A 14013-nucleotide genomic window follows, 5' to 3' on the forward strand; every position below is an offset into this window, starting at 1 on the left:
ACACACTAACAAGGCTCCAAATAGCACCACACTTCCACAGTTTCATGCCAAAATAAGATGGGGTCTGTCTTTCAAGAAAAAAGAAACATGAGAAGTTTTTAGCCAGATGATGTTTTTAAGTCACCGTGTTTGTGGACCTATCACAATGCGCCTACCTCACACAATTTGTAACAATTACTTTCATACAATCATACTAGTTGGGATTCATGTGGATAAATATGAGTGGACAGTCCAACCTTGGAAATAACAATAAAAATGATGATAATGCACTTTATTTGTATAGCACCTTACATACAAGACCTACAGCTCAAGGCTTTACAATAAGGAAATGACACAGTGCTTCACGTAAATAGACATAATTAATGCAAAATAAGATGCAGGTGCATGTAATGGTACTCTTAAGAGTTTTTCCTTTCCAAGTGTTTCAGAATAGACAAAGAACGAACATAGAAAACAGGCATAGAATGACATAATTAATGCAAAATAAGGTGGTGTTTTGCGTGAAACAACATGGTGAGAAAGCATCGGGCGAAGTATCTGAGATGCATCTGCGTCACATAATTACTATGCTGAGCGTTAAAGGGTAATTGTCGTTGTTTTTCAACCTGGGCACCAGTTTCCTACGTTGTAAAAGTGCTCGTTTTGCGGCTAACCGGGTCCGATTAATATTCCAAGTGTCTGACAACATTATGGAAATGATCCCTGCAGAGACATAGACATTTAAAAACCTCTTTAAGACCTTTCTGTTTAACCAGAAAAAAGCTCAAACCCACCAGACCCTGATTTAAAAAAAAAAAAAATCAATACTTCTTTGTTATAGTTCCTTTGTTTAACCGCAATTCATTTCTAACATTAGTTCTAAGGAGTACAACTGTTGATGGTAATTGTCAATTTTGGGTTAATTTAAGCAAAAAAAATACAATGTTTTATGATGTTTCATAGGCTGTGTACCTGCGTTACTACGTTATCTGGGTCACGTGACAGAGATATAACCAGCGGTGGAAGACGTATTCACATCTTTTTACTTAACCCTTGTCTGGTATTCGGGTCAAATTGACCCATTTCAAATTTTGACAAGAAGAAAAATGGTACAGGTTACATTTTCCCTACCTGAAAATCAACGTCCTTTCCTTATTTCCTGTGATAAACATGTATTCCTGACTCAGAACATTATTCTGGATATGACACTTATGTTGTTTCCATAGTGGATTTTTAACATGAATTATAACCTTATGACAAACAACAAACCCCACTTCCATGTTTAATAGTGTGCTAGTAGAGACTGATGCATTCCCTAAACATAGATGTTATCTCAGCTGTTGGAAATTGAGATAAAGACAATATTTGTTTTATAGATTATGAAGTAAAATTTTAATTCAGAATTGTTTTTTTAAACCCCAAATAAGTCCCGGGTCAGTTTGACCCGAGGGACATGAGAGGGTCCCGAAGGTGAAGACAACACCAGGGTTAAAGTAGAAGTGATAATAAGAATTCAGGCAATAATGAGACCCAGTCGCCATTTGATATATCCAAGATGTTGACAGTATGTTCCACTGTGTGTGTGTTCCAGGGAAAGCCTTCGTGCGTGCTCGCCAGATGAACGTGGACATCGCCACCTGGGTCCGCCTGCTCAGGAACGCCATCCCCAGTGGCAGCAACGCGCCGGCCTACACCCCCAGCTTCTCAAGCAGCACGCTCACACACAGCGCAGGGTAGGGAACACCCAGTAGGACTCCTGCTCTGCAAAAAAAATGATTATTTTAGACCCTTTCAGTGGGGGCTCAACCCTTAACATATTGGCCCTTTTAAACATTGCATTTCAGAGAACTTGGAATACATTAAATAAATTGTCTTGATGTCAGTGATCAACTGGGGAAGTTTCATGTTGACATCTATCTGTCAAAGTGTTCACACGTCGTTAAAATGGCTTATTAAAGGTTTTTACAATCCAATATTATCATCAACATAACAAAGACACCTGGACTGGGTCGAGACCAAAAGCCAAATTTGGCAAGACCGGTGGCCGAGACCGAGACAAGTCCGAGTCCATAGAAAAATGGTCTTGAGTCCAGACTCGAGTCCAAGACCGGACTCGAGTACTACAGCCCTGCTTTTGTGACTCTGCATTTCGTTGTGTTTTGTATGTTGGGATATAGCTCTTGAATTTCATTCATATAGATCTTAAATTTGAGTTGGTAAAACCTGCAGAAACCATGACCAAACCTCTCACTTCCATTCACACTCTGAAGCTTTTTAGGGCTTTGTTCAGATATCACACACAGCCTGATTCATAACAGATTATACACCCTAACGACGGGGTGAGAATGGATGCAACTGGGGAAGCTTCATGGTGATAGAATCTGTTAGATGAAATATTGACTGTATTCCCCCGCAGTGTCTCCTCTTCATCCTCTTCCTCCTCTTCCTCCCACAGCGGTGAGGTCCAGTTCCACCGAAGGGTTTTAACGTGTGCCTCCGTTACAGAAAATCAGATTTGTTTATTTACTCCACACACTCTGGATACCTTTACTGTCTGTATTTATATATTTTTTATATCTTACTTTTTCAATATTATTTATGGTTACCTACTTTTGCTAAAATATTTTAATTACATATTCAACTTAATTTAAATTTAACGTCACTCACTTACACTGCAAACGCACTTTAAAAAAAACTTTTATTTGACGCCACTTACATCCAGCCAGATAAAGTAGAATCTAATCTAATCTAGTCTAATCTAATCTAGTCTAGTCTAATCTAGTCTAATTTACTCTTTGTGTGTGCAGAGAATCTCCGTGGAGAAGCTGAATCTGGGCAGCGACTCTCCCCCCAAAGCTGATATCCGGAGAGATGTGGTGGACGCACCGGCTGCCTTGGTGAGAGAGAGGGAAAGAGAGAGAGAGAGAGAGAGAGAGAGAGGAGGGAGGAGGGAGGGAGAAGGGGGGGGGAGCGGGGGGTGGGGGGGGAAGATGGGGTCTTGAACCGTAATGTCCTCTTTTGCTTCTTTGCTCACTCCACCGAAAGCGTTGGTTGGAACCGGGCTTAGTCCAGGCCACTGCACTGTTTGAAATGAGCCGCAGAGTGGGGGGAGGAGGACGGTGAGAAATGGAGGAGGAGGATGGAGAGTGAGAAAGGAGGAGGGAACTCCAGGGAGCAGTTTAATGAGACTTAATTGGATGGAGGGCAGCTTATCGCGATGTCAATCCCGGCACTTGGGCCCAGTGAAGAAACGCAAGAAGCATAAGAGGGAGGGAGGACTGGGGGAGGTGGTCATGAAGAGGAAAACGAGGGAAGAGAGAGGGAGAGGGATGAGAGAGGAGGGTGGGGGGGGAGAGAGAGCGAGATTAGTTTAAAGTTGATTCATGATCCCACAGATTTTTAATTTTGGTGAGTAAGTTGAATTTCTCCCGAGTTTCAGTCAGGTGTTTTCTGTCAGTGTGTCTGAAAAAATGTACGAATTCAATCAATACCTTATGACCCCTCATAAGGGTAAGATTCCAGACGGCCCATCTGAGCTTTTAAATTTCCTCAAGGAAAGAGCAGGATGAAGAGAGAGGGGAGGGGGTGGGGGGGGGGAGCTGAAGGAAGAGGTCTCACTCTTCTTCTTTTGTGTTAATTTAGGTTTTGTTTTCTTACATTCTGGCTTCTCGCAACTGCTTTGGCAACACAGGTGAGAGAGAGAGAGAGAGAGGGAGAGAGAGAGAGGGGGAGAAGAGCGAGATAAAAGAGAGAGAGAGAGGAGGAGAGGAGAAGAGAGAGAGAGAGAGGGAGGGAGAGAGAAGAGAGAGAAGAGAGAGAGAGAGAGAGAGAGAGCCTGTGGCAGATGGTTGTTCAACGGAGTATTGAAGTATTATGGGATTTTTTACTCTGATGTTTTTTTGTTTTAAGAGAACTAATTAGTGGGGGAGGAAGGAGCGGAGTGGACAGGAAAAGGGAGGGGGGGGGCAGCGGGACGTGGGTCTGGTTGTGGGGTTTTTGTGGGGGTGTGTGGGGTTTTGTGTGGTGTGTAGGGTTTTGGTTGTGCTCCCTATCTAACCCTAGACACCCAATACAGACATTATTAGTTTTGGTGGAAGCTTGCGTGCTGATTGGCTCACTGGCTGAGTTTCCTTTAGGTTTTGAAGAAAGGGGTTTTTAGCTCGTCTTCAGAGGCAATTTTGCTGAAAAATTTTTTAATTTTTACCCACCCTCATTTTTTTCCCCCCTCAAGGGGGGGGGAAAACCATTTTCATTAAAGTAAATCACTTTGGGCCAACAGTTCATTTTGTTAAAACATGATTTTTTTTCGAAAAGTCGGCTCTTTTACTGTACATTGCATGTCTCATATAGCCTTCTCATTACAGTTCGGCCCCTAAAGACCCCAAGTCAAAAATAAAAATTTAACATAAAAGAAAAAAAAAATTGGTTAAACGCCCCAAAAAAACCAAAAAAAAGCAGCAAAACGCCCAAAAAAGTGAAAAAAAAAGAAAAACGCAAAACTTAAAAAAAGCCCCAAAAAAGTGATGGGGCAAAGTTTTTGTGAAGAAAATTGAGTGGTGAGATAAATTGAGAGGGACCAGTTTGATTTTGCCCCATTTCTACAAAACCTTTTTTAACTGGTTTGTTTTTTTGTTCTGTCCTTCCTTCTTCTTTTCCTTCTTTTCTTTTCCTTTCCTCTGGGTTGTCTCAGGGGGACAAGGGGGGTCTTTTAAACCCCCCGTCCACCCGGACATCGCCCCCCCCCCAGGGCCAACAGTGCCGTCCCAAATCTATACGCAGGACCACACCACCACCACACACACACCCCCACAAGACAGACACAACCACCAACACACCCCCCACAGCCGCAGACGACAACACACGCACAACCACACGACACAGACCCCCCCCACCAAAACAAAAACACAAAACCCTACAACATAAACAAAACAAAAAACCCCCCATCCATAAAAAAACCCCCAAAACCCTGACCCTATTTTTTTTGCTAGGGCCAACACAGCTTGTACGAACCCCCCCCCCCCCCCCCCCCCCCCCACACCACACACCACACACACACACACACACACCACCCCCACACAAAACCCAATTGGTCCGGGGGTGTACCCTTTTGTTTTAACCATGGAAAAAATCTTTTTTAATGTGGTTTCACAATTCGGATGCAAAACAAAAAGGCTTTTCAGATTTCCAACAATTTTCCCAACATGGGAAAACACCCCCAAACTATGTTGGGGAAATCTGTTCTGTTTTTAGCATTTCTGATTTTTTTGTATAAAAATATGGGCCCCGTTTTGGGAATTAAAAAATACCATATTTGTTTTGGTCTCTCCTTTAAAACCCTTTTATTGGTCGGGGCTCAGTTTGAATAGAAACCTGTGTTGTTATGTTGCATGCTTTTTAATCGTAATGACTGCCCTCTAGCCCTGGGACCCAGCAGAGGCCCCCTCTGCCTTCAGGACTTCAAGCTGATAGCCGTGCTCGGCAGAGGCCACTTCGGGAAGGTACTCGCACTTCTTTCTCCCTCATAACGTACACAAACGTACACAATAAACAACTCTCTTCAACCCCCATGTTGTCTTCATGTTGTCTTCATGTTGTCTTCATGTTGTCCTCATGTTGTCCTCATGTTGCCCTCATGTTATCTTCATGTTGTCTTCATGTTGCCTTCATGTTGTCCTCATGTTGCCCTCATGTTGCCCTCATGTTGTCCTCCTGTTGTCTTCATGTTGTCCTCATGTTGTCCTCATGTTGCCTTCATGTTGTCCTCATGTTGCCTTCATGTTGTCCTCATGTTGCCCTCATGTTGCCTTCATGTTGTCTTCATGTTGTCCTCATGTTGTCTTCATGTTGCCCCCATGTTGTCCTCATGTTGCCCTCATGTTGTCTTCATGTTGTCTTCATGTTGTCCTCATGTTGCCCTCATGTTGCCCTCATGTTGTCCTCCTGTTGTCTTCATGTTGTCCTCATGTTGTCCTCATGTTGTCTTCATGTTGCCCCCATGTTGTCCTCATGTTGTCCCCATGTTGTCTTCATGTTGTCCTCATGTTGTCTTCATGTTGTCCCCATGTTGTCCTCATGTTGTCTTCATGCTGCCCCCATGTTGTCCTCATGTTGTCTTCATGTTGTCCTCATGTTGTCCTCATGTTGTCCTCATGTTGTCTTCATGTTGTCTTCATGTTGTCCTCATGTTGTCTTCATGATGCGCCCCATGTTGTCCTCATGTTGTCCTCATGTTGCCCCATGTGTCCTCATGTTGTCCTCTTGTTGTCTCATGTTGTCTTCATGTTGTCCTCATGTTGTCCTATACCAATGTTCTTTTTAATTCCCAAAATAACATGATTGATTCCAACGCTCTTTGCCAAGTACAAATCCTACTTTCATTAATTTGGGTCTTATTCTATTTATAGCATTGTAAAACAAAGTGAAGTGTTGTTGAAATAGTGTTGAGTAAAAGTTGACATATTCCAGTCTGTGATTATCATCAACATCCATTCCTTTAATTTTAGTCTCAATAATTCCTAATTTCTGCTTGTTTGGGTTTTTCCTTTGTGTTTTTGTCAGATTTAGTTATCAAATATCACGATATTCTTGGAACAAATATACCTCCATGTCGAAATTGTTACCATGTTGAACGGTTGACTATTGGCGCTTTAATAAAATGTTATTTACACAATGAGATTTTTGATAAATATTCTCCAGAAATGAGTTAATGACTGAGTGGGTAAAGGTAAATAATAGAAGAGCTAGAACAGTCTGGTAAGTTCAGAAAATGACACTTTACTGTAATGCAGCCTTTAAAACCAGATAAAGACACCACTTATACCATATTATAATGTATACAACTAAAATCTAAGAGGATATCTAGTCTCATATCGCGATATAAATACCACATCGATATATTACCCAGCCCTAGATTTTGTTTGGTCTTTTCTTCTGTTACTCAAGATAAATAAAAAATAAAATAGAAAATCAACCTAGAAGAACTCTTCGATTCCCACTGCAGTATACATTTTAAATGAGGAAAACAGACTGTATAAAACCTCTTTTTAATGCGGTTTGCACATCTGCTCTTATTTATATGAGGAAAAGTTGTTCTTGATTGTTTGCTTTTAATGTCATTTTATGCGAGTCTTTCATTTCAAGACAATTTTCTATCGTTACGTGACACACAATAACGCTGTGATTGTCTGCAGGTGCTGCTGTCGGAGTACAGAAGGACATCCAGCCTGTACGCCATCAAAGCCCTGAAGAAAGGGGACATCGTAGCGAGGGATGAAGTGGAAAGGTAATTGCATTTCCCCCCCCCACACACACACACACACACACACACACACACACACACACACACTCTGTGACCTCGACCGAAAAGCCTCAGCTACAAGGCAAAGCTCTCGTTGCATCATGACTCCACCTATACAGTAATCGCTGTCTCGCCTCCCCCCCATCCTCCCCATCCTCCCCATCCTCCCCATCCTCCCCCCCCCCTGTCCGTCTCCAGTCTGATGTGTGAGAAGCGGATCTTTGAAGCCGTCAACGGCTCCCACCACCCCTTCCTGGTCAACCTGTTTGCATGTTTCCAGACGCCAGAACATGTGTGTTTTGTCATGGAGTACACGGCGGGAGGCGACCTCATGATGCACATACATGCCGACGTCTTTTCTGAGCCACGTGCTGTGTGAGTTCTGCTGTCTTTGTCCATTTGTGTGTGTGTGTGTGTGTGTGTGTGTGTGTGTGTGTGTGTGTTCGATAGGAGAAACCGGCTGAAAGCTTCTCGGAAATCTCCATGTGTCAACGTCTATGCATCTGTTAATGTACCAAGAAGCGTCAATGTCAATATGTAGAGATATGTAGCGGCGTATGTGTTCAATTATCTTTCTTTCTATATGTTTTTTTGTTTTCATCCGACAGCTTCTACTCGGCTTGTGTGGTCCTGGGTCTGCAGTTCCTTCATGACCATAAGATTGTGTATAGGTGAGTACTTTGATACGTACTCGCTGTTCTTTATGCCTCCGCACCACTGCTGTGTATACAGGGTTTGACATTAGCCTCCATCCAAATGCGGGTAGATTTCAGCAGAGGGGGGGGGGGGGGGGGCGCATTTTTCTGTCTCAGTCTGACCCCCGACCGACGGACATTAAGATATTTACAGTGGCTTGTTTAAGTTTACACACCCATGCTTAAGTTGATTAAAAAGAGGAATAAAAAATACATCTTTTGGAAATTGATCTTAATGTCTTATTCAAATGTAGGAAAATCCATCCTTTAAGGACGCCAATTTTCTTTGTGAATGAATAATGTCTCATAAATAAATAAATGTTCTTCCTTAAAATACAGGTGGCATAAGTATACACCCCCCTATGTTAAAATACAGGGGCATAAGTATCCACCCCCCTATGTTAAAATACCGGGGGCATAAGTATACACCCCCCTATGTTAAAATACAGGGGCATAAGTATACACCCCCCTATGTTAAAATACAGGGGGCCTAAGTATACACCCCCTATGTTAAAATACAGGGGGCATAAGTATACACCCCCCTATGTTAAAATACAGGGGCGTAAGTATACACCCCCTATGTTAAAATACAGGGGCATAAGTATACACCCCCCTATGTTTAAATACAGGGGCATAAGTATACACCCCCCTATGTTAAAATACAGGGGCATAAGTATACACCCCCCTATGTTAAAATACAGGGGGCAGACAGGTTTTTATTATTAAAGGCCAGTTATTACATGGATCAGGATACTATGCATCTTGATAAAATTCCCTTGGCCTTTGGAAGGAAATACGTGTCCAAATGAGTGATTATTACTACAGGTATGTACAGGCTATTAACAGGATACTGAGTACTAATCTCAAAACTCTGCTGATTGTTTAGATCCACGTTTTGCTAAAAAAAATACCCCTGATATCTTTTTATTAAATTGCTTCGAACTCTAATTGACTTGAATCCACTTCCTTTTTCCTTGTCAGGGACCTTAAACTGGACAACCTGCTGCTGGACACAGAGGGCTTTGTGAAGATAGCGGACTTTGGGCTCTGTAAAGAAGGTGAGCGCTTGTTATTTATTCAACACCAGATAAGGAAAGGTTCCACACATTAGGGGAAATGGACTTTCTTGCTTAATTACATCATTTTTTTTTATAAGCGTTGCTGTGTCTTTCACCACTCCAACAGTCAATAATCTGCCCGCAAAGTGTGACACGGAGCCAGTTAAAAGTGGTTTTAAAGCTTAAATACGTAACTTTTTGTTGAAGAGTCCATCATGTTTTTTCAATCCTCCGTGTCCTCCTTGGCTACTAGTGACTGCGTGGAGGAGGGGGGAGGGGAGGGGGGATCACGGAAGGCTTGTGTCATGTGGATGCGCCGACAGTGTTGTTGTCATTGTAGTCAATTCCTCACGGGGGAGACAGAAACTACGCGCTGTAGCTTTAAGGACATGTTTACAAATTTCAAATACATTTTGGCCTGCTTAGTTTTTGCAGGTATTTCAGATATTTTGGGGGGGGGGGGGGAATTCAACATTTTTGGAATTTGTTTGGCATTTTTGGCACTATTTCAGACATATCTGGTGCTGTTTGCATTTGTGTTTGTCACTTTCTTATTTGACTGTTTCGATTAATTTGAAGCATGTCAACAAACCATACATCGATGTGATTGTCTTTTTCCCATGTGGCCCTCAGAGAAGTTGAGTTTGACACTCCTGTCCTAGAGTATAACAATGGAAATAAGCCTTGGGACATTATTTAGTTTTTTTATCCCCGGTGATAGTTAATGGCCCATGTAATTGCTGCTGTGCAGTTTTCTTTCCATGTTTCTTTTTCTTTTTTCTATTTTAAGTCATCAAATGATATTTAGTTTTCTTCACCCGTAAAATCTGCCCTCGCCTCACAGGTATGGGTTATGGGGACCGGACCAGCACCTTCTGCGGGACCCCGGAGTTTCTGGCCCCGGAGGTGCTGACGGACACCTCGTACACCCGGGCGGTCGACTGGTGGGGGCTCGGGGTGCTCGTCTACGAGATGTTGGTCGGAGAGGTGAGAATACAGAGTTCTTCATTGTCCCTCGATGGGACATTTGATCTGCAGTTGGAGGTGCAAAAAAAACAAAAAAACAACAACGCAATAAAAAAAAAAAAAAGGCATAAAACATCTTAGCAGCACACGACCAACGGATTGAACAACAGTGTCGTCACCGTCAAAATTGAAAGTCGACACTTTTGTTGACGCTTTATATCGATGTTTTTAACTTTTTCTTACATTTTTGTCCAATTTTTCAACACTTTTGACTTTTTTCCACTGTTTGTCACTTTTTTTGACGTTTTCAACACTACGTAACGCTAACTTATTAACTTTAGTTTTACAGTTATTTTTGGAATTTATGGTCAATAAACCTCATTTATAGGAAATTATACCTAATGTTGGAGTTAGAAAAGCAGAAATTAGGAATTATTGAGACTAAAATTAAAGGAATGGATGTTGATGATAATCACAGACTGGAATATGTCAACTTTTACTCAATACTATTTCAAAAACACTTCACTTTTTTTTCCAAATGCTATAAAATTGAATAAAATTACCCATCAAAATCACCCCAAAGAGCGTTGGGTGGAATCAATCATGTTATTTTGGGGAATTAAAAAGAACATTGATATAGGAAAACGGGTCAATATGACCCAAGGACAACATGAGGACAACATGAGGACAACATGAGGACAACATGAGGACAACATGAGGGTTAAAACTAGCAACTGAGACCATGAACTCATTAAAATGTTACTCTGAAGTTGGAGAAAAACAAATAAGAGATGTGTTAAATCGGTGAGCTAATTGTAAAATTAGTTCATTTACCATTGACTGTTGAGTCAATAGTAAATATCTGTTCCAGATATCGGTTTCATTAACTACTGATAGCTGGTATTGGCTTCTAAAACCCGGTATCGGTCGACCCTGTATGTAATGCCAACTAATGAGCGTCTGTTTCTCCCAGTCTCCGTTCCCAGGTGACGATGAGGAGGAGGTTTTCGACAGCATTGTGAACGATGAAGTGCGCTACCCTCGCTTCCTCTCCAGCGAAGCCATCGGCGTAATGAGACGGGTTAGAACACTTCTCCTGTCACGTCCTGCCCCTGACTAACCTCAGCTCTCTTTACGTAGATAGCAAAGAAAACTGTGTAAATAAATGATGAGGTTTTGTTGCTTTTTTGTCGGCTGCTAGTTGTTGAGGAGGAATCCCGAAAGACGACTGGGCTCGGGAGAAAAGGATGCCGAAGAGGTCAAAAAACAACCGTTTTTCAGGGTGAGTGTCTATTTTTTTTCTAACTTTTCTGTGTTTTTCAACCTTTCCAACATTATTTTCCCTTGCTTTTGTGTGTCCAAGGGACTGATGGGAACAACAATCTATAAAAAAGGTCCAGTATTAGGCAAGTGACTAAACAAGTTGCGATGAAACGTTAACGGGCAATAACACACCTTTCATTTTCATCCACAATAAGTGCTGTTTTTGCCTCTGACAAAGCTCAGATTATTATTATTATATTATCATAAGTGTCTGACAACATTATAGGAAGGATCCCTACAGAGACAGGCCTTTTGTTTAACATGAAACAGCCCCAAAATTGCTATGATCAAACTCACCAGACTTCATGTAAACATTCACTACTTTTAGCGTGTATAGAGCAGCATATCTTCACCAGACTCCATGTAAATAATCACTACTTTTAGCGTGTATAGAGCAGCATATCTCCACCAGACTCCATGTAAATAATCACTACTTTTAGCGTGTATAGAGCAGCATATCTCCACCAGACTCCATATAAATAATCAATACTTTTAGCATTTTATAGAGCAGCATATCTCCACCAGACTCCATGTAAATAATCCTTACTTTTAGGTGTATAGAGCCAGCAAATTTCCACATGTAAATGGGTGAATTAATGATTAATTTCAACCAAACCAGAGCGGTGATTGTTGGAACAGTGGAAAGAGAAACCAAGACAGCTTTTGATTGTTTTTTGTTTTGTTTCTGTCAACATTGAATGAAGTGTGTTTTACGATGATTAAAGTAGTGATTATTTAAATGGAGTCTGGTGAGTTTGGAGATAGCAATTTCGGGGCTGTTTCATGTAAAACAGAAAGGATCTTACTCTAGGTATATCTCTGTAGGGATCCTTTTACATAATGTTGTCAGACACTGAGAATATATATTTATATATTATATATATTCTGAGCCTGGCAAAACCATAACTTTTAGTGGATGGAAATTGACGATGCACAATTGCCCCTGAGTGGTTACATTGCACCCTGTTGTGTTCTTGCTCAACACACTACTGACATCAAAAAAATGTTGTTCTCATTAGTCACTATGACACAAAAACATGGGAAAATCTGGTCCAGGTTGGTACCGAAGTTGCCCCTTAATGTAACTGAGTGCACCTTGTGAAGGGCATGGACTGGGAGGCTCTTCTCCAGAGGAAGGTCCCGCCCCCGTTCGTCCCGACGATCGGAGGAAAAGAAGACGTCAGCAACTTCGACGTGGAGTTCACGGCCGAGGCTCCGACCCTGACGCCGCCCCGCGAGCGCCGCACCCTCTCCCGCAAGGAACAGGACTACTTCAAGGATTTTGACTACGTCTCAGACCTCTGTTAGAGTCACAGGGTTCTCGGGGGTGGGGGGGGGGGGTCAGCTGCCCGCTGCCAGCCACAGACTCTGATGGACTGAGAGGGGAGGGCGGCACCAGGAGAGAGGAACTCATTGGTTGGTGATGAGAGACGAGGATCACTCTTAACTGTTGTGTGTTTGCGATGGGAGGAAGAACTGGCCAGGGCCGTGTGTGTGTGTGTGTGTGTGTGTGTGTGTGTGTGTGTGTGTATAAACGGGTATCAATTGAGTCTGAAATCGCGTGTTGCACATATGCAGATGCGTGACACTGCGTGACTTTTAGAGGAAGAGGACGTGGTGGTTATGACAGAAGATAATCCAGATTATTGTGTGACTAAATGGAAGACGAGGCGATGGCTCAACACACAGGACTGAAATGCTCAGAGAGCCTTTAAATCAGGGGTCTCAAACTTAATTTACTTGGGGGCCGCTGCAAGTAGAGTCTGGGTTTGGCTGGGCCGCATCAAGTATTCCCAAAAAACCCTCTATTTCCTCAAAAAAAAGGCGTGGAACTGCCGGTTCTTTAAACCCCTAGATCTGATATGGTTGGTGCATTTCACAACAACAGACATCACTTTGTCAAACCTCAGGCATTTGCCGCAAAGGGTACTTAGCTAGCTTGACAACGGTTACGCCGCTGTCACGAGACTACTATAGCCCATAAGTGACATGCGCAATGACAAAAAGGTTTCAGAACGCGCGGGCCGCACTAACACTTAACTTTGATGTCAAGAAGGGGGCCACAAAATATCATCCCGCGGGCCGCAATTGGCCCCCGGGCCGCGAGTTTGAGACCCATGCTTTAAATCAATCAGTCATTCTGCACCACCTGTGAGTTACCACACGGGGGAGCCAGAGGAGAGAGAATATTCTGCCTGTTTGTGTCACAAAAGAAAGCAGTGTGTGTGTGTGTGTGTGTGGGGTGTGTGGTGTGTGTGTGTGTGTGTGTGGTGTGTTTTGTGTGTGTGTGTGTGTGTGTGTTGTGTGTGTGTGTGTGTGTGTGTGTGTGTGTGTGTGTGTGTGTGTGTCGTGTGCTGAATGTTAACATAGGTCACCTCGTCATCATCTTCTCTTTCCGCTGTCTTTCGGTACAACAGATTTTTTTTAACTACAATCAGTTTTCAATGACAAAGCTTTTACAATTTTGTTCTTATATTTGTGATTTACGTCCCCCCCCCCCCCCCCCCCCATCCCCAAATCTGTGTTTCCTCCTCTGTCATTGCTGTGAAATGTGTTGGAACTGTGACTCAGTAAAGATGTGAACCCAACATTGAAGCATTGATCATTTTATTGTCATTTTGGCAGTTTTTCCGATCGGTTCGTCCAGCGGTGTCACGCTGTTTCACTACGACCAACCCTCGAAGATGAAAGCCAC

At 42.6% G+C, this 14013-nt stretch overlaps 1 protein-coding gene across 1 annotated transcript in view; it reads left to right on the top strand.

Moving 5' to 3' along the window:
- Positions 1-13908, top strand: part of pkn1b (protein kinase N1b) — a 42310-nt gene extending 28402 nt beyond the window's left edge. Inside the window, exons 11-22 of the mRNA XM_032536421.1 lie at positions 1571-1712; positions 2789-2876; positions 3622-3670; positions 5398-5477; positions 7170-7261; positions 7475-7651; positions 7885-7947; positions 8953-9029; positions 9874-10016; positions 10969-11076; positions 11197-11277; positions 12423-13908. Coding sequence (XP_032392312.1) covers positions 1571-1712; positions 2789-2876; positions 3622-3670; positions 5398-5477; positions 7170-7261; positions 7475-7651; positions 7885-7947; positions 8953-9029; positions 9874-10016; positions 10969-11076; positions 11197-11277; positions 12423-12626 — 1304 coding nt within the window. The 3' untranslated portion in view covers positions 12627-13908. The remainder of the gene's footprint in view (positions 1-1570; positions 1713-2788; positions 2877-3621; positions 3671-5397; positions 5478-7169; positions 7262-7474; positions 7652-7884; positions 7948-8952; positions 9030-9873; positions 10017-10968; positions 11077-11196; positions 11278-12422) is intronic.
- The last annotated feature ends 105 nt before the right edge of the window (positions 13909-14013 follow it).

The sequence above is a fragment of the Etheostoma spectabile genome, chromosome 15 (assembly GCF_008692095.1).
Source record: "Etheostoma spectabile isolate EspeVRDwgs_2016 chromosome 15, UIUC_Espe_1.0, whole genome shotgun sequence".
NCBI classification, from domain to species: Eukaryota; Metazoa; Chordata; class Actinopteri; order Perciformes; family Percidae; genus Etheostoma; species Etheostoma spectabile.